Source organism: Alligator mississippiensis, chromosome 1 (assembly GCF_030867095.1).
Source record: "Alligator mississippiensis isolate rAllMis1 chromosome 1, rAllMis1, whole genome shotgun sequence".
Classification (NCBI taxonomy): Eukaryota; Metazoa; Chordata; order Crocodylia; family Alligatoridae; genus Alligator; species Alligator mississippiensis.
This window is the reverse complement of record NC_081824.1, coordinates 229716627-229737972: the sequence shown is the minus strand read 5'-3', so window position 1 is coordinate 229737972 and position 21346 is coordinate 229716627. Positions and strand designations below refer to the sequence as shown.

The following is a 21346-nucleotide window of genomic DNA, read 5'->3' as shown; positions in this document are numbered from 1 at the left end:
ACTTACCTTGCAGTCACTCCTCCCCCACACACACTGCAGTACTCATTGCTTCTCCTTCCTAGGCCTTTTGAACAGGTAAGCACTATAATAACTAAATGGGGTACCACTCAGTTCACAACTTATAGAGGGGTCCCTCATGTCTAAAAAGGTTGAGAACCACTGGGTTAATATAATAGTTATTTTTAGGCTCTTGAAGCACTTTACAAAGGATGCTGCTGCACCATAACTGTATGTGATATCAGTATATGATGAAAATATTTAAAAACCTTTGGGGTACTGTGGGCATTCATTCTTCAGCAGATTATTGGGGTTGTTGTGCCTTCTTCTGTAGGATAGGATGTGATCCACTCCTTAGGCTCACTCAGAGTATTTTATTTAACAACTTATCTGCCATAGCAGCTGCCAAGGCAGGGGGGTGCCCTTATCCTTGCTTCCTATGACCTATTGTAGGCTTTTTATTGAGTATCTCTTGTGGTGTATGAAGGGGATCAAAGTAGATGTTCTGGTGGACATTTTTGGACAAATTCTTGTCTGGGAACACAGAACTGGATTTGCTGTCTCAGGAGGAGCATAGGTTTGGAAAGGACCTCCTGTGGAAGTGTGGAACTCATTGCCACAATCTTAAGGAAGTATGCAGATTAAACTGTGAATTGGATACATAAACAACCGTTAAAAAGTTTTTCTATTACTTTTATTCAGCCCATCACTGATGAAATAACTGTACAAAAATGCAAAAGGAGTGAGGTGAGGGTTCAAATGGAAGAAGTGTTAGGAACTGCTTTCATCAATGTCTTTGTCTGGATCTACCTCTTCAGCTTCGGTTTCTTGTTGCTGCTTCTTCCAAAGTTTAGCCATAGCAAGCAACTTGAGGTTGGGCTGGTTGGCAGCATCTTCTGGAAAGATGTAATCATAGTACTCTTCCCAGCCAGCATCAGACTAGAAAAAGAAAGCACAGATTAAGCTTACTCTGAGGATCTGCTCAGTGCTGATGTTTTGGTAGACTGAATATTAGTGCAAGTTTCTAGGATGCTAGGAGCTAAATCAGAATCAAGGTTATTCACTGGCAGAGCGGGTGTTGGTAATGCTTTCTGGCTGTGGGCTGGGATGACCCAGCTCTGCCAACTCAAAGCATCCAGAGAACCATGGACTGCTAAAACTAGGGATTCAGAGGGGCAGGGTCCACTGCCAATTAATAAGCATACCTCAACAGATAACAAAGGAGACTATTCTGAGTGGCTGGAATACGATTTCCCAAGCATACAGCTAAGAAATGACCCCACATATACTGTCCAACTAAACCCACACCACTAATGGTCACTGCCACAGCTTTGATTCTTACCCCATCTTCAGCCTGAATTTTTCTTCTCTTCTTCACTTTTTCTGGCATCAGTTTATCTACTCTCTCCTTAGTGGTATCTGTTCCACACTCCTCTTCAAAGCTTTTCCAGGATTCCAAGAGCATAAGCCTCTCTTCCTTCTCTTCACAGTTCCGCATTGCCTTATTAGCCTCTTCATAGACCTGTCTGCATCTTGACAGGCTGTCATCCTTTCCTGCAGACAGCTCATCCTTTCTTGCAGACAGCTCAAACTGGGCAAAACTGATCCATACCTGGGGGAAATGTAAGTTGACATTTCTTTCTAAAGTACTAACACAATGCAGAGTAAATAGTAAGCTAAAATAAAGTAAGAGTTGTGACTAAATAGAAACCAAATACAGAAACCACAGTTTTTGTAAATAAGCATAAGGAAAAATTCAGGTCATGTTATCAGTGTAAGATCTGGTAAAGTCCATGTTAGTTCCATTGAATATTCTGGTTTTCAAGTATTGTTAGAAGGAAAGTGCTGACAAAGAGATAAGTAAGATACTCAGCGTATATGTGGGTAGCGAAGCTTTCCTCAAACCCAGTAATGGAATTAGGGAATTGGAAGAAGGGTGATCAGCAATTGCTTGTTCCATCTAGGGTCTCTTAACTCTAGTCTGAATTATGTGCCAACTTTATCAGTTTAGCCACCAAGAACTAGATTACCATTGCTGACTCATTCCTTGTAAACCACTGTGGCAGATATTCTTGGTTAGAACAACCCAAGGAGCCTAGTGTTTGCAAATTTTGTGCAGTTAAAAAAAGGCCAAGGCTATTCTGAAGAAACCCTTGCTCTGGAGATCTCGCTCTCTTTTAAATGCAGAATGGTGGTTGTCAATGTAACTTTTCAAATGTGGGAATCCCAGGAAGCTTGGTTCCCAAATAAACGCTGTCTCCTTACATCCTAGTAATACCCCATACTTTTGCAAAGTGATCTTTTCTTCACATAAAGGCTTTGCAGCTGTTTGTCACCTTTAAACAAAGGTAATTTAGCAGTGGCTAACAATTTGATCTCTCATTCCCAGTCCCCTGAGTCATGAGAGTTTCCTGTACAGTTACATGTTCACAGTTGGCATTTTAAAATGCCACGCCAGTGAAGCAGCTATGATTCCACCCCTTAGCTTAGAGTCTTGACCAGCATATACAACTGATCATGTTCTGAGTGTATGTACGCACCTTGACATGCTGTGTCCGCTGCAGTAATCTTCGATAAAGGTTCCTTGTTTTCTCATACTCTTCCTGCTCTATTTCAAAGTCAATATAGGATTTCCAAAGAACCTGAGGGAAGAAATACATCAGCCTTTAGCTTCAAAAATTGTGAAGGTATGCCTTTTACAATAAGTCTTAACAGCAGTTTGTCACAAAGGGAAGTTAGTCATTGCAATAATTTTCAATATATCAGTATTCTAGAGACATGCCACCACCACTAATTTGTGGCAGCTTCAACCTATGGGTCTAGGCAAGGGACAAAACCACCAGTCCAGCAAGTCAGTAACCTGTTCAGGGGCTGAGTGAAATGGAGGCTTGCAGGATGACATCAAATTATTATAAGACAGTAGTGGCAGCCATGGGCTAAATAGGAATTTTCAAAGAGAAGACTCAGAAGTATGGGAAAAACCAACAGCAGAGCCTTTGGGCTCTGCTTGCGTATGGGCTGACTGAAGAGAAGAAGCTAGAAGGGCAGCCTAGATATTGCAGACATTAAAGTTTCAGATCAGGTGAGTGGATAGGGCAACAGGTAAGGAAATGCTCCTAAGTATGCGAGTGGCTTAGATTCAGATGCAAGATTTAGCACAGAGATGTATGATGGAGAGAAAGCTGCCATTCACATGATACAGGAATTATTCCAGAGGTGGCCAATGTGCCACAAGTGGCTTGGACAGCCTCTGTGCCACACATGGCAGAACAGGTGGGGAACAAGCAGCACAACAACCAATAGGGTAGGGAGCACAGGGCAGGGACCAGAGGGGAGAATAGCAGATTGGGCAAGCGAAGGGGATTGCAGTGGCACTTGGGGAGAGTACAGAGCTAAGGTTGGCCTCCACTGGATCATCCACAAATTAATGGATTTTCTTAATTTTCTTAATGGATTAATGGTCTTTCTCCTTCCTTTTCAGTATTCACTTCTCTAATGAGAAGTGAATACTGAAAAGAGAGAAGGTATTAATTTGCCCTTGCTGCACTTAACCTGCAAGAACCACAACTAGAGACCTGGAATGTGAAGTGTGAAGAGAAGTGGGGATGCATTTACATGTAACTAGCTTACAAACGACAACAAGGCTCAAGCAGGGACTAAACAGAGCATAGGGTGATATGTACTAAGACAAAAATATAATTATAAAAAAACCCACTGAGAAGCAGAGCAGATGCATAGGAAAAACCCTGAGGTACAATCTCAGGCCTGTAAACTAAGGCAAGGTGAGTTGTACTATCCAGCACATCTAGCTTGATAACAGAAGTAGAAGAGAGAGTGTGTGTGCGCGCAAGCAAATAAAATACCACTTCTGTTATCAAATACAAAAGTCTGTCATAAAAACATTCGCTTTGGGATGTTATTCCATACTGCTCTGTTATCGACATATCACCCTCCAAAGAGGCATATGGCCACAGTGAGAAAAAGGATGCTTGATTAGATGAACCACAGGTTTGCTCCCATACAGCATTCCATGCATTTCTGCTGCTGACCATTTTTTTTTCTTATTAACCTGACAGATTGAGTAACAATGGACAATTTTTTAGGAATCCTTTGATTTCCTTATGTTAGAGTTCTTCTTTTACTCCTTACCTCTGGCATGTCTAGCCGGGGTTGACCAATCGCCAACTCGTATATTGCTCGGGCTCTGTCGGTGTCACCAAGTATTGTCTCTAACTCAGCAAATTTAATCCATGACGTGCAGTTTTCAGGTGTAAACTCCAGGAATTTTTCGTACAGCTTCCGGCAGCGATCAAACTCTCGCAGTTGTAGCTCCAGCTCAATATAACCTTTAAATAGCTTGTTCTTTGGGCATTTGCCTATGGAAGTTCCCTGTGCAGTAGAAAGACAAAAACTGCTTAAAAATATCTTCATTTTAGGAGGAAAGAAAGACTTTTTTGCCTATCAAAACATACTGTTCAGTACTACAGCTTAAGAGTCTCTTAACTCCAACTTTGGTTCGGTGCAAAACCTAACCGGCACTGATCCAGCCAGATCCTTTTAAATCTAGTGGTGTGCACACAGTTCCTCTTAAGTGTTCTGAAGATGAAAAGAATCAGGAATTTCTTGTAGTCACTGTTTGTATCTCGAGTATTTCACTGAAACATCATCAGCAAAACTGATGTCTCACCCCAGCTCGAATAAGTGTTCCAGCTTCTAAACCATGGAGTTACTGACACATGGAGGAAGGATGCCCCCTGTCTCCTCCTCCAGGTAAGGGATTCCTGAAATATTTGCATATACTGTAGTATGAACTGCTGTCCATTTTCCTCTCCACGCAGTTGCACAAGTCTACCTCCTCTGCACTCTCATACGCATACACATGCTCACAATTCCTTTGGTAACTGCACCAATACTTAACAAGAAAGCAAATATAAAAAGCTCTGAATATATTGTAGCTCTTCTTACAAATATAGTTCAGTAGATGACCAGCTGTGATGGCAAGCCACCAGCAGGTCCTCTGCTGTTCCTCAACTTTTCAAAGTGAGAGGAGTTGGGTGGGTGTGCTGAAGGGCAGAAAAGAGATCCAGAAGCCGTCTGCTTTTCCCATGGCAGGTCTGGTATACCAGGAGAATGATACTTGTTCCTCCTCCAAACCCATGTGAGGGTGCAAGCAATGGCAGAACGTGGTTAAAATGCTTCTGCTGCTGAAGCCTCTGCTCACATGACTTAACATAAATGCTTTTATAATCAAGGTCAGGACATGGCCTCAACAGGGCAATTCATGTGCTACCTATTGCTGTATACACCAAAACCCAAGGAAGCCAGCAGTCAAACCAGCACTTATATCAGTTGTCTTTACAAGCCTCCTCAGTTCCACAAACTTCAAGTCCAACAGATTCCCAGTTCCTCTTTCTGTTCCCCCATCATTACCATCATCTTACCTACATTCAAGATCAGCCAACTTGCTGTTTGTAATAGAGCCTGTTGGAAGGGAAGGGCCCTTTAAAAGAATGAGAACAGGCTGAGACCCCACCCCTTGAGGAATATAAGGGAAAGGTCTCCACAGTAAGGGGCAGAAGTGCTCTGACAATGGAGGAGTGCAGCTCTTGCCAGAGAAGCTGAATGTAAGTACGCTTGGTGAAACCTGATTAAGCAAGCCAGAAGGATGGCTGGTACTAGCTGGGGTTTATCCAACAGACAGGAAAAGGAGACTTAGGAAAAGAAAACTGCAAAAGGGAAAAGATCACTCTTAGGAGACCTGGCACCAGGAGGCCTCCAGGGTCTCAGCCATGAGAGGTGCCATCAAGGTGTCAGGCAAGCAAGGTGGAGAACTGGAAGAGGGGGGCCTGGAAGGGGAACTATGAGTTCTGCACTGTGTCCAGAGAAGGGGATTAGCAGTGAGCACTCACAGTCACCCAAGTCAGAGTTTCTGGGAAGCCTCAGACCTCCTGCCATATGGGCCCGGTGAAAACGAGACAAGAGCTGGGTGTGTTCTAACAGCTGGTGAAAACTCAACAGGAGCTACATTCTCTCTCTACAGGGTGAGGTGCTTGAATTAACAGGACCTGCCCAGGAGTGCTCTTGGGGCAGAAGCAAGGCCTTTCTTGGATCTCCTTGTCTGGAAGGGACAGAACTGTTCACAAGCAATGTGATTCAGAACAGACAGGAAGCATGGCTGCGTCAACACAACTGGACTGCCAATGCTGCACACAGTGAGGATCTAGTATGAAATCAAGTAGTTTCTGTGCCACATCCAAATCCAAAGGATTAAAGAAAGTTATAGGTGTGTTTGCCCAGCTCACAGCAGCAGGGAGAGCTCCAGTGTAGCATGTGTTATATCTGCTCTGTGGGTGTTACTGCTTATATGGAAGCACTGGTCACATCAGCATGGTGCTAGGTACACATCTGTCACCACTTCCCCTCAGCCACATTAACATGGTATTCCTTCTGCTCTGGAAGGCAGCATGTTTCTGAACACCACAGGAAGCAGTGCGGACATGGTCTTATATTTCTAAATAGGACCACAGCAGCCTCTCCTCACCTACCAAATCCTTTACTAACGTTCCCTTTACACAGTAACTGGTGAAAATGGTAATGGCTAGAGAGGGCATTGTGAACCAAGCCCTACCAGCAGGGAAGATGGCACTTTATTACACTTCACGGAGGCATTACCAGCCTGCTTCCATTTACCAATCAAGGGCAAGGGTCCAGCTCACCAGAAAAACCTCTAGCAGCACTTCAGTGAGCAGAGCTAGCACTGTCAAAGCCATGAACAGATGACATTGACTCCCAAGCATTGCAGTGCTGCTGCAAATGCAGCAAACTGTGTCTGCATCAGCAGTAAAGAAGCCTCAGTTGCTACTAGTGCAGGCTTTGATTCTGTCACAAGTGAAATGCTTTGGCCTACTGGTAAACCTGGAGTGGAGAGAGAGGTTTTTCTGTCAAGACATATTCCACACCTGTACTGGCCCTTGCTAGTGGCGTAGCAATTACTCCAGCCCTAAAGTGCAGGTCCTATTACATGGATGCCAATAACGTCCACAGATAAAAGTGTTTTAAAACTATCAGCAATGCACACGTATCATTAGCCAGATGCACCAGTTAGTACTTCAGGCCACAGGAAGCTGATCTGGGTGCACTAGCTTCTCAGAGGAGTATTTTGCCAGCTAAAACCAGAAGAGCCTCCTAACTTCTAGCATTTCCCCCAGCATCTCTATGCAAAGCTGTTCCCCCTTTTAAAATATGCCAAACAGCACATGCTGGACACAGGCTGGGCTCATATACCCTTTACCATGTTGATTTACTCAAATGAGTTGTGAAGGAAAGACTTTTCAAGGATCATTTAACTCTGGTACCTGTTAAGACAACTAAATAATAGCTCCTTTTCTCTTCCTTTACTTACCAAAGCTTTTCTGGCAAATGGAAGATTCTTCTGCCTTATTTCGAACTGTGCATAGAGAAGCCACATTTTGGCAAATGTAAACTGGAAGGAAAAAAAAGGAATCATAAGGTATATCTATCTATCTGTCTATCTATATAGCTAGACACACACATCTTATAAGATATGTGATCATAAGGTATAAGGCAATGGACTCTGACAGTTAATGCTGATTATGCCATTCCAACAGAAATTAATTGTTTTCCTGACTTCAAGTGAAGTGAGATAAGTTACTGCAACTGAACAGAGAGTCTTATTTGAATTCCTGACACCATTCTGCTCAGCAGATAAATTGTCTCCTATACATTTATTTGAGCACAGGCTGAGCTAACTAGTGTCAGGGAGGAGCTGTGTATATGCCCTCTGCCCCCTCATGTGCCTCTACCTGAGTGCATAGAAGGCAGAGTGGTCCCAGCTGCCATTTGCTTCCCTCAGAACACAGCTCAGCAGGGGGTTGGTGCAAGCATTATGGTTCTCCTTGTCTTAAATACTGTTAATAGCAGGCTTAGTGTAGCTCCTGTAATTTATTAATCTATTATGTTTACTTTAGTAGTTTGATGGCTAAAATGCATTTAGATGGTTAGTCATCCTACCAACATGTTGCACCCACAGCAACAGCCCAGAAAGGGTCAATGAAGGCTTATTACCTCCCCAGTTGGGACCAAACAGCCAGCTGGAAACAGCTGCTATAGAAGAATACAGCTCAGGCAGAAGTGGGCAAAGTGGATGGAGAGGCTACGGGGAGCAGAGATGAAAACAAGCAAATGCTGAAAGTAGGAACCAGCTCAATGACATGGTGAGGGTGGAAGGGAAAGGTTCTCTACTGCTACACACCCAGAGAGAGGGTGGGCATGGGTTGCACTACACCCTCCTCTGCCAATTGTAGGAAAGAAACCGATGGTCCTGGGTGAAAAGTCAAAGTGCCAGTGAGTTCCCAGGTCAGGGAAAGGCAGAAGAAGTGTGGACCAATTATCTCACCAATCTTTTCTAGCACTCAGGAAGGGACTTTCACTGCCAGTTTTATGGCTGTGTTAAAAACAGGCATGTGGTACAGGATCAGGGTCTTTCTCAACAAGTCACTGCAGTGGCAGGTCATTGGTGGTGTCTTTTAACATGTTGTGGGGGCAGGGAAGAAGGTGCTTTGCACCTGTGGTGTGTGCACAGGGCTGGAGTAGATGGTTTTAGGATTCTCTGGATAAATAGCTGCCTATCAGTGCAGTGGACTAGACACTGGCCTGAGAGGCCCCTTCCAGACCTGTGTGGGATTAGTGCAGGGGTGGACAAAATATGGCTCATAGGCCAGATGCGGCCTGCCAGGTAATTCCATCCCGGCCATAGGGCCCCTTTGTAAGCCCTGGTCCTGGGCTGCCCCTCTGCAAGCCAACGCATCTGGTTGCTAAGCAACACCCCCCCCCCGGCCTGATCCACCCCAGCCCTAAGCTAGGGGGGTGCTGGACAAAAGAAGCCTCTGCCTAGCAGAGGCTTTTGCTGGCGACCCCATGGCTGTTCCAGCCTCTGTCGCTGCGAGAGTGGGAATTCAAGTATGGTCCCATGGGGCCAGGGACTCCCACTGGGGGACAGGGGCAGGAGTGTAGGGAGCCATGTATCATGGGACCAGGCTGGAATGAGCGCAGGAACTACATGCTATGGGCCTGGTTCAGGCCAGCCCTGCATGCTGCCACCATGTGTGGCTGGGGACTGGGGTGGGAGTGCTGGGAGCTGCACGCTATGAGGCCACGCAGGGCCAGCCTTGTTCACTGCCACATGCAGATCCAGGGACTGGCACACTCCAAGGACCGCCCCCCACACATACTGACACTTCCACCATTACCCTACAAACACCCACACCCTCCTGCAGCCCCCACCCCAACCACATACCCCACACCCACACCACACTACACATACACCCCAGCCACCCACACACCCACTCCCCAACCACATACCCCCCCCACATATACCCTTTTAACTCCCGCACACATAATATACAAGAGTAAGACTGTATTTTGAGCTCTTATGCAATCATCTCTAGATACACTATGCAAACACACAAATCGGGACAAAAATATATTTTTAAATAAAATTAAAATAAGTTATAGTAGATGTTTGATTTTTTTCGTATATGATTTGGTTTTTTTCCAGTTTTAAGATGGCAGCACTCTCCCTTCCAAGAGTATTTCTGGGGCAAAGGGAGGGACTTCTGGTGGCAAAGGTCAGGGTCAGAGATGGGACTTCTGGTCCCAAGATGGCAACCAGCAGGCAGGGCACCCATCAAGGGATGGAGCTACCCCTCTGGCCCTTGACAACTCACCAAAACTTGTTAAGTGGCCCTCCAGTTGAAATAATTGCCTGCCCTGGATTAGCACATTCTGAAATGCACCAATTTAATCCTGCTGCCAGGTGAGAGAAGTGATACAGCAGACAAAATCTGGCTTCTCATTGTTGGTTCTTGAAGGACTCTGTTCCAAGCTGAGTTTCATTAATAGGGATCCCCCCATGTCAATGTGTGTGTTGTTCATGGACAAGAAAAAATACCTTATTTTGCTTTTAAGGAGGGAAGCACCCAGGCCCAACAGTTCCAATGATCTCTTTGTGGGAAGAGGCTGGGGCACGGAAGGAAAAATTCATGACCTAGCACCAGAACCATTAGAAAAACTACCTTTTTGTGTGGAATGAGCTCCAGACATGCTTGATATACTTGTCTAGTTCGTTCTGGGTCCTGTGAGAACAAACCCATTGGATTAATTATTCAATACAAAAAACAACTGTGCAGTTCTAACAATGTCCGAATATAAAAGTAGTTCTGGGACAAAACTCTTGAGGGTGTGTGTTTAGATGCAGTTATATAGAACTCTGCCCACTTTCTTTTAACAGCCTGCCCACCCATTTGCATGCACAAGTGGCCATTCAAGGTTTATTTCAAGTTATAATAAAGAATGCATGTCTACCTCTCCTATCAAAATTTGGTATTAAGAACTGGACATTTTAGCCACCTTAGCAGAAGCAGCAGCTGGACTGCACAATGAAACTAAGCCACTCTGACATGAAAACAGCCTCGAAGCAATTGCAGTGTGACAAACTGACTAATTACATACTCAGAAAAGGAGGCTGTTCCTACTGAAGACTTATGCAACTCAAAGCCTCATGAGACCAGAATGAGAATGACCACAGACATTATCTGAAATAGAGTGAGTTTAAAAATCAGTGTTATTGGGCTTATAACAACTATTGCAAAAATGTAAGATCAAATAGGCCTAAAATGGCTTGGTTTTGCTTTTAAATAGCACAAGGTGATCAAGATGAACAGGAGGAAAAGTGGGTGTATGACAGCAACAGCTATACAGAGTAAATCTATAAAAGGACTGTTTGAGTTGCAGACCATTACCAGGACTGATAAGGATATCGTTCAAAGATCTCTTAACAAGTGGACCACTTAATGATCCTGCAAAAAGTGAAAGCTCTGCTGAAAAAGTTAAACCCCTACTGATTTTGTAAATAAGACAGCGGGACTTTGCTCCTGGAATTTTCTTATTCAGTGAGCAAACAAATTTATTATAGGCCACTCAACCAAATGTAGTGGGAAGAAAGGAGTATTTTTACCCTTTACCTTTGCCTCCAGTTCTTCATACAATGCATAGTTGATCCAGAGATATATGTATCTCTTCCAGTGTCTCTTCTCTTGGATTGGTGGAACATTGGCAATGGCTCTCTCGTAAACTTCTCGCACAGTATCAGCATCCGCATCACTTTCAACCAGCCGCAAGTAATCAAACCACGCATCATAGTTGTGTGGATTAGCCTTGCACAAAACGATAGGAAACCATTTCATTAAGGCAAGTGTAATATAACAATGTGTTCCTTTTCCCAGAGGATAGAACAAGAACAAGCTTTTTGCTAAGTTCATAGATCTAGATTTTTTTTTAATTAAAAAAAGGTACTGAAATATTAAATGTTACCCTCAGTTAGAAGTAGCTAAGTAAATAGGACGTTGGCTCCTTAAGTGGCTTTGGAAACAGTATCTAAATGAGAGCAAGTACAGAGTGGGAAAGGAACTGCCACCATTTTAGATTTTAAACAATGGAATAGTTAAATTAACAGAATGACAATACAGTCTGGTAGGAGGGCGGGGGAGAACTGTCATCTTAAGATAGAGCAGAGATCTGTAAAAAAGTCTGTGGGCAACAGCTCCAACAAATGCACTAAAATCTGAAAACTGAATGTCTACTGTCATATACATTACTGTGCTTTCACTGTGCAAATTTGGGTTTCATTTTTATTTGCTTGATGTGTCACTGAGGTTTCAGTCTGCAGGTGAGACTGCAGGTACTAAAGGACATAGAGAAAACAATATGAACTACTTTCATTCCCTCCCTTCACTTTCCTCCCTGGTATACCCTATCATCAATTTCTGGGCAGGATCTCGATGAATAAAGAAAAGATTTATAATCTGTATCCCAGGAAGTAATTTTAGAGCACTTCAAATTTGGATCCAAGCACTGGTGTTATGAAACTGTAAATCCCAAATGCTGATAAACACTTAACACGTTTTAAGTCCCTATATGAGAAAGAAGGAGAGAGTCTAGTGTAACTCTTAGAGATATAAATAAATTATATCCCTGCAGCTTCTTGAAGCCAGCATGCAGCTCTAACCCTTACAGTACCATTTCTGCCTCCTCATATTAAATTAGTTTTGTCACATATTCACACACACAAGCGTTTAATTTATTTTAATTGATTAAAAGTCAACTACTATAAATCCCCATTAAATCCAAACACTAGGCTTTTTAATTGGTATAAGATAAGTTCCAGAAACTAGTCTACCGCATGCAGATAAGTTAGCACTAAACAAGGGATACAGGGATTCTATATGTCAACACATTGCAATATCTCTACTGTCATATGCACAGGCAAGTAGGGCTGTGTGAAGCTTCGGTAGCTGATTCGATTCGGAGGACATTTGGCCCGATTTGGGGACCGAATCTCTGAATCTGAATCGAAGCAGGAGACCAAGTAAAAGCTCCAAATTGATTCGGACTGTCCGAATCAATTCGGCAGATTTAGAGATTTGGCCATAGACTAAACAGGCAGCTGACAGCTGCCTCCAACTGGTAAATCTTTTGGGGGAGAAATTGGGATTGGGACAAGCTGCCCAGCCGGGGTGGAGAGTGCATTACTTGGGGGGGGGGGGGGGGGGGGGGGAGAGGAGACATGGCACAGGACAGGGGCACAGGATGTGGGCCCGGCAGTGCTGGGGGCAGGGGCTCCTGCTGCTGCTTGCCCAGCCGGGGTGGGGAGGGGTGGGACGTGATCGTTCCCCTCCACATCCCCACCCCCTGGCCTGGCACCCACACAGCAGCTGCCCCATGGTGTGGGTGCGTGGCTTGTCAGGGCACTATGCGCTGCCTGGAAGCTGGGGCCACTGGGACTGAGCAGTGCTGGGCTCTGGCCGACACGTGGAGCCACCCCAGCTCCCAGACAGTATGTGGCGCCCTGCTGAGCTGCACTGTACCCACTGCCACGTAGATGGCAGGTAGGGTGCGGGGGGATGATTCCTACTGCCCTGTGCTGCATGGGGGGCCTCTGCCATGAGCGCCCAGATGCCCCAATCGCCGCTTCTGCAGCCAGTGAGTGCAGGCCTTTTTTTTTTTTTTTTTTTAATTGCTGGGACTAGGCTGGGGCCCGGCGGGGTATGTGGCCAGGCAGGGCAGCCATGGGGACTTCTCCTGCAGCTCCCCCAGCCCAGGGAGAAGCAGGCACAGCTGAAGGAGCTGTGGGAGAACCTGCAGCCACCTGGCTGTGCCTGCCTCTCCCTGGCCAATCCAAATCATCAAATCGCTCCAAATCAGCACCAAATCTTCCTAAGCCGATTTGGCCAAATTGATTCAGGACAGCAATCCGAATCTTCGAATCAAATCACTGTCCAACGAATTGGCTGAATCCAAATCAAATACCTCCCTATTCGCACAGGCCTACAGGCAACCTCATTCTGCATCTGAGAATGGAATATGAGCTTTAGCCATGTTTACATTGCTGTGAGTCCCACCTACCTTTACTTCCTCTTCATACTGGAATCTTCTTTTGCTGACAATGATGTCTTCAATGCCCCTTCTGTCCCCAAACTTCTTCTCAAAGATGGTGTAGTTCTTGAAGAGTTGTTGGGCCTCCTGTTTGGGAATTCTATCCAGGGCATATCTGTAGATCACCCTCACTCTCTCAAACTGAAAACACATCAAAACCAAAGTGACTTGTACTGCATTCCTAAAGTAGAATCTCCTTTCCCTTCCATCTAATCCACAGCTGATAGTAGATCAGTATGTAAAAGTAAAGGACTCACTCTCTCACTGGGCACACAACCTTTAACATAAATGGCTGCCGTGAAGTCCTTAATTTCAGTAGCAGCAGGCTCAGGCCCAAGGAGAAGAGGAGGAAAGCCTTTATCTAATGTATATGGACACCAGGGACTTGGGTGTCTCAGTACTTGTATTACTACAGACAATGAGAAGAGAAACAGTCCAGAGTATGTTTCAGCTATACTTTCTTCCACAGTAAGTGTATAAGCTTAACAAAAATACCAAGATTGGCTGAGGCCCAAGATTGTTGTTCACTTTCTCTTGATGATGGCAGAAAGTTTCTTGCTCAAGTTAGAACAAAATGTCAATCAATGACAGCAAAAGGCAAATGTAAAAATAACAGCCTCCTCATTACTTCAGACAAAGCATGAGCTGTCAAATAACAGTGAGAACATTCAAGAAATCTGTGTTCGTGCTGGGTCGAAAGACTTTATGAAGCCCTTACTTCCTTCTGGTTCTCCTCAAATTTTGCAAAGGCCACATACAAATGCTCATCCATGTGCTCTTCTCCAAAGAACTCCACTGCTCTCTCATATACTTTTCTTGCATGGGCAAAGTAGCTGTGCTTCTCTTCAAAGCGGGCATACTTGATCCAGTTCTTAACATCGGGATGCACAATGACAAGTACACTGGTGTTAAAGAAATGGTAACAGGCAAATAGGACATTTCAAACTTCATATTCAGGGATTACAAAACCAGAGGCCAGGCTAGAACAAATGTTAATGATGAACTATGCAGCTGACATATCCAGGAAGTGGGGGGAAAAGAGGGTTAAAATAATTCCACAAACAGAGGGCTTTCAGGTTCAGACCCTAGAATTTTTAGGAAGGACAGTGCAGGGAAAAAGAGCTGTAATACTTCTATCTGTAAGGATGTACAAACACCCGAGAGTGACTGACCCGACCCTGCAGCAACGTATAAACACCAAATTCCAAAGCAACTTGATTTGAGAATCAATATATTTCACTGCCTAGCTTTGCATATGCATTCACCAACTACCAGTGTGCATTAATCGTAATACAACAAGAGTAGATGAAGAGAGAAACTGAATATCAACTCAAAGGAGTTTAAAAGGTTGGATAAAATACGAAGTGCAAAAGGTGGACCCACTATTTTTAGAAAGGATATACTGCTCATAAATGGAGCGTGCCCTGTCCACCTCCTTGTATCTCAGCTCAAAGTTAATATAGGAATGCCAAGCTTGTTCCTCTGGCTGCCACTCCATCCAGCGCTCAAACACCTGACGTGCTCCAGCAATATTTCCCAGCATCTCTTCCATGTACGTATACTTATACCTTTAAAAGAAGCAAACAGGAACTAGTGTTGATAAAATCATTTAGCAAATAGGTCACATTGGGAGAATAATGTATGCTTGGCAAGATTATTGTAGGAAACTCTGTTGTTGGCTATTTGAATCTCATAAATGCTGAGGGATGACAATGCACCAAGCAATGCAAAAATATAAGAATACTGCTATTCCAATGAGCTCTAGACATTTTTCCCCACTTTGGGACTAACTTTTACAGGAGTAAAAGGTTGTGTGGTAGAGGGGTGTGTGCACAGTTTGCTTGGTGTTTTACTATCAGATTGCAGATTTACATAAATAAAGTAAAAGACCAGAGACAGTGAACACTGTTTTCATGAGGACTCTTCTCCTTCAACTAAGGGAAAACAGGTTTCTTTTCTTAAACTAATGGAAAACATCAGGCACATCTAATACTTGAGGAGAAAAATACCATGCTCTGATATGTGAAAACTTACCAGAACTGGTTGACTCTGGGCAGAGTGGTGATGGCTCGATCCCAGATGTTGCGGGCATGATTAACCTGGCGGTTCTTCATTTCCATTTCTGCATACTTCAGCCACAAAGTGACATTTCTGTAGTCCACGTCCAAAGCACGCTCGTAGATGGAACGAGCTCTGGAAAGCAAGTCAACGTTGTTGAAGTAAGCATACATAAGATGGAGTTCAAGGATGTGAGATGCATTAGTTCTACATATGCTAGAAGGGAGGTAAGAGATGCCCCTCTTTTATAATTACCTTTGTATTTCTTTGAGGCTTTCCTCCCATTGTGCGTACTTTATCCAGTTACTGATAACAGTTCTGTTTTTTCTTATGTTATCTTCAAAAGTCTGAGGAAAGAAAAGATTAGTCAAGCTGGAAACAGGTAAAGCTTAAGACAAGTGACAGGTTAATTCTTCACTTCCTTGTGACTCCGGACAGGAGTCAAAGGAGAAGACAGAGCAAGGGCTGCAAGGCTGCACAAACAGTTCACTTCAGGGCTAAAACTTACTGCACAAACTCAAGTACAAAATGACTAAGTGAGAGGAGAGCTCTCAGAGGGTGCTCACTGGTAGAACATGCTGCTAAACTTTCCCTTTGAGAGAACAACTAACATCTGTCCAAGTACAATCCAGGATCAAAAAGTGAAAGCCTCTTTTTTTTTAATTATAATTTTTATTCTAATCATCTAGACAGTGGCAAATCAGGACTGGCATACAAAGCTGTGATAGAGACCACAAAGAGATACTGATAGAGAAAGTGAGAGATCACACACAACAACTGAAAAAGGGGCAACACAGCAGTTCTGGTATTGGGGATCCTTGGAGACTAATGCAATCAATACAGGTGATTTCATAGACATTAGGGCTGGAAGGGACCTCGGAAGATCATCGAGTCCAGCCCCCTGCACAAAGGGCAGGAAGTCAGCAGGGGTTATAGGATCCCAGCAAGATAAACATCCAAATTTCTCTTGAGGGCGTTCAAAGTAGGTGTTTAAACCACCTTTGGTGGCAGGCTATTCCAGACCTTGGGGGCTCGGACAGTAAAGAAGTTCTTCCTCATGTCCAGCCTGAAACAGTCGTGGATGTGTTTATGACTGTTCGACCTTGTCATCCCTTGGGGCGCTCTGGTGAACAAACATTCCCCCAGATCCTGGTGAGCACCCCTTATAAACTTATAGGCAGCCATCAGATCACCCCAACTGATCATTTTGTTTTCTAGATTAACATCATTAATCAGTCAGATTGTTGTATGCACGTAACTGCTCTACTCTGTTGATTTTTATTCCTTTTCCTCGGTTCTATGTCAACATCCTACTGTACGAGAATGGACTCATTAATATGATATTAGGCATGCAGTTTCTAATGCAACATTAGAGTGGTATGAGTCATGCTCTGTTGCTATTTGATCCTAAATCCCAAGTATTAGAAACAAAACTTTTTTTGTTTTTAAAAAAGGTGAACTTTTACACAGTATTTGTCACTACTTAATTGGCATCTCTCTTCTTTCTTTGAAAGTTATTTAAAAAAGAAACACAACATTTTTAAGTTATTCAAACTTAAAAAATAAATTAGTGTCCTGCTCCTGTGCAGAAGCAGCAAATAGCTGTGCACATACCTTCCTTTTCCGAAGCTTGTAATCATTTAGCTCTTCCTCATCAGTGATCTTCTGCTGGGGAGGGGGCGGAAGAAGCTCAAGTTCTCTCTCTTTCGCTTCTCTCAAGAGCTGTTCTGCTGTGATCTGTACTTCCGCTGGGGCTTTATTTTTCACCTTAGGAAAAAAAAAATCATTTTTATTTGATTTTTTAAAAAATTCCATATAATACTGAAAAATCTGCTGACTTGAGTTAATTCAGTTATTTTGCTGTGTGAAATTCCCCCAGTGTGACTAGTGATAGACTGAGAGAGAAGTGGGATGGTAAATACAGGCAGTCCTTGACTTACGTTTCAAGTTACAATGTTTTGCACGTACAACCTTTATAAATTGACACCCTGTTTCAACTTTCTCTGGGGAGCAGGGCAGCGGGGGGACCAAGGCAAGGTGGGAGGAGCAGGCCCCCCTTCGCTCATCTCCTGTGCCCCCGCCATCATGACGGCGGGCTGCCACCTATCCAAATGCTTCTTCACGCTCTGATTGGCTGTTTGTCAGCCAATCAGAGCGCGAATAAAGCATTATGGCCAGACGGATGGACAGACAGATTTAGGCTTTTATAATATTAGAATATAATTATAAGTGTAACATCTGTCAGGGGCCTTAACTACTTAACTGTCTGTAATTGTATGTATGGGAAGTGTTCCCAGCCTCTGGAGCACACTGGAGCCTTTCCAGATTCCCATGTGCTCCAGAGGCTGCACATGCTCAATCAGAGCTCCCAGCCAGGGGAGAGCAACATGTACTTCCATGGCTGGGAGCACTGATAACTGATCTGAGCTCTCAGCTGTGGGATCACCTGGTGCTCTCTCATGGCTGGGACCTGCGATCAGCTGACTGGGGCTTCCAGCCCAGGAGTGCAGGCAGCCAAGCTTGCTACAAGCTATAACGTTTTAATTGGATAAAACTCACCCATATGCTAAATTTTATATGCACGAGCACAGCAGTAAGGTGTGTATACACATGTTTTAGAACTAAGGGTTGTGGTCAGTCTACTGACCATTGCAATTTCAAAGGACTGCTTGTTTTAAAAAGTGGAATGTGTCACTGAGGATCCTCATGGGTGTACAAGTCACCTATGTTGGACTTAGTATCTGATCATAATATTAGCAATAGACTAGACCAGGAATTGGCAGCCTACAGGCTGGATCCAGCCTGCAAAGAGGTCTGGATCTGGCCTGTGGTGGCATGTAGGATCTACAGCACGCAACAGCTTGCCCTGACACCTTCCCCTTCTCTGCCCTGCACCATGCTGCTGATCCCCTCCATAATGCCCCTTTCTGCAGCTCTCATGCCTGTTAAAACAGCCAGTGCTTACTCTCACTGCCAAATTCACCCCTCCTCACTGATGTTTCAGACAGCAAATCTGCAGCACTGGAAGATGCAGGTAAGTGGAGGCAGCAGCAGGGACACTATGGGAAGGAACAGTGCAGCAGGGATTGGGAGCAGCCAGATTGCAAGCACCAGTCCACTGTTTGTAAAAGGTCGCCAACCCTTGGGCTAGGTAACTAATTATAATGCCGTGGCAGTAACACTGCCCCTACTGGTAGCCTGGAGGATTCCATTTTCTTATTTCCATTCCACTACATCAGGTGTGTCAAACACACCGCTCAGGGGCCAGACTGAGCCCCTGGCGCCCACTGGACTACTGGAGTGGCCTGCCACAGAATTCAGGGTGGACATGGCAATTGGCAGCAGGAGGACAAGGAGAATGCTGGTCCCTGCCGCATGTCCTGTGCTGGAGCTACCACCACATGTGGGATGGGACATGTGACAACTGTTCCAGCACCAGACTGGAGCTGCTATTATGTGCTTTAGGTCAGAGCTCAGAACTGTGACCACTGCAATTTTTTTTTTTTTTTTGAAGGAAAAATTTTTGTGTTCCAGGTTAAATTAGCCAGATCAGTTCCAAATCCCTGGAATCATTCAAAAACTTTATGTGGCCCTATTACTGGCAAGTATCCTCCACCAAGTCTGGGGCTTCAGATACTTCCAAATCCTTTGGTAGGCATCCTACGTGCAGGCACAAGCCCGGAAGCTTGGGGTTCAGATGCCCCCATGTTTCACTTGCTCCCAGCCATATGGACGCAGAAGCAAGCTACAGAAGAGTCTCCCATGAAGGCGATGTGTAGCTGTGATCCTCCCACTGGAAGCTGGTCAGTGGGAAGCTAATTATGAGCCTCCCATAGGGAGTCCTGTCTGCAAGCAGATAGGGGTGCATCCTCCACGACACAAAGCTGTAGCCAAGGCTTGCTCCAAGAGCGACCACTGTTGCTGTAGTTTCTTCATATCCTGGGATGCATCTGGCTTGCAAAGAGCCCTGTGGTCTGGATATGACCTGGGGCACAAGGTAAGTCTGATACCCCTGTTTACACTATTTAAAGCAAAAAATAAAATCTGCATTTGAGTGACTTAGGTACAGCCATGCAAAGGCTCCAATCCTGCACTGAGCTCCACACAGGCAGCTCCTGTGCACAGGCCCCTGCTTAAGTGCACCAGCCTCTACGCAGGCTACGGTGGAGCGCCCATGACATCGCTGGCTCCCAAGCAAGTCTGCCCAATTGGGATGCAGGGCAGGAGCCTGGCCCGTGCTTGTCACCTGGTGCCACAGCAAAGGCAGAAGCTGCCAATGGGGCCCATGCTGCACGTTACATACATTACACAACAAAGCAGTCAATTGCACAATAAATTCAGCCCAAAGTCGTTATCACAGCAAAAAAAGGACTGTCCGGCTTTAAGAAGAGGTAGCCGCTTACAATGTGAGTGCTCGAAAATGTGCAACCACTTGACAGCTGATTTCTACCTGGCTTTCATTTGAACCTGTGGCAGGACACTGGGAGCTGGAGCGGCAGCAGCAGAGGCCATGACTCCCATGGGGACCTCTCTGGCCCCAAGGCCGGCCTGACTTGTGCCTTTTAGTGACCAAACCCCAAAGCTGATGTAGAAGAGTTTACTGAGAGGCAGTAGCATGATTTATTAGCCCGAAGAAGCCGTGGCTGAGAGACCCAGCCCTGGCCTAGCTGTGACAAATCTGAGGGTCTTAAATTACCAGGTCTTAAATATGAAATTATCGTATTGGAAGCTCAAAATTATTGTACGTGTTTAAAAACCTATTGTACACAGAAAAATATGGAAATAAGTATGCAAATAAATGTGATTTACTCTATACTGCTCCTGGTAACTTTCCAGGGAGTGAATGAGAACTGGGTTAGAGTCGGAGCATTTCTTTATTTTGAGGGAAGCCATCACAAGTAAGTGCTGATAGCTCAATTGATATGATCTGAATCACTTCTTGGCCTCTTGTGGGCTAAGATCAAGCAGCCTTTTGCAAGGACAGCATCTGAATCGCAAGACCTCCAGGCTTGAGCCTGCACGCAGGACACCTGCCAATAGATTTGGGAGTCCACAAAGTCCCAACATGAGAGGCTGGCATGGAGGATGCTACCACCATACATAGTGTTTACAACTATTGAGCTCTACCTGCTCAACCCACACTGTTTTGGGCATGACTGAGTTCTGCCCAATTGATATGATACAGAGCTGATTTGACCTGGAACATTAAATATATTAATAAAAAAACAACAACCCAAAGGTCAGTTGTCTCCCCGAGAGCAACTTGGGTTTTGCATCAAGGCGCTTCCTCAAAAATGAGTGTGCAGTGTGAGCACATTGACTGTGATTGATGGTGCACCCTACAAGGGTTGAATGAAGGTACAAATCCCATCACCGTGGAACTCCTGGCAGCGGGGGGGGGGGGGGGGAAGGAGGCGCTGAGACGGCCGCTTGCGTCACGGCACCCTCCCCACCCCGGTGCTCCAAGCTGCGCCCCCCTCGCGGCAACACGCACTTGGTAGGTCCCGGCCGCGGGCCCGGGCCCTGCCCCTCCCACCACCCCGCCGGGCTGCGCACCCCGCAGGAGCGGGGGGGGGGGGGAGGGGCAGGTCACGGACACTCTATCCCCCCACAGCACCGCTCGCGCGCACCTTCGCCACTTTGGGGATCCGCTGCTTGCCGGCCGCCGTAGACGCCATGTTACCGCCTCTCCGGGCCCGAGAGGCCTCAGCCCTGACCTTTCACCTCCGCCCCGCGCGCATGCGCGGAGTCGCCCGGGTCGTTGCCGCGGTAACGGCGG

At 45.2% G+C, this 21346-nt stretch overlaps 1 protein-coding gene across 1 annotated transcript; it reads right to left on the bottom strand.

Annotated features, from left to right (window-relative positions):
- Positions 1-669: 669 nt before the first annotated feature.
- Positions 670-21303, bottom strand: CRNKL1 (crooked neck pre-mRNA splicing factor 1). The gene is made up of 14 exons (XM_006265894.4): positions 21198-21303; positions 17182-17334; positions 15823-15914; positions 15544-15702; positions 14911-15077; positions 14228-14406; positions 13480-13650; positions 11040-11231; positions 10092-10151; positions 7400-7480; positions 4147-4386; positions 2538-2639; positions 1340-1609; positions 670-936 (listed from the first exon to the last, which is right to left on the bottom strand). The coding sequence occupies exons 1-14, from the start codon at positions 21243-21245 to the stop codon at positions 769-771; spliced, it is 2082 nt and encodes a 693-aa protein (XP_006265956.1). The 5' UTR covers positions 21246-21303; the 3' UTR covers positions 670-768.
- Between the last annotated feature and the right edge of the window lie 43 nt (positions 21304-21346).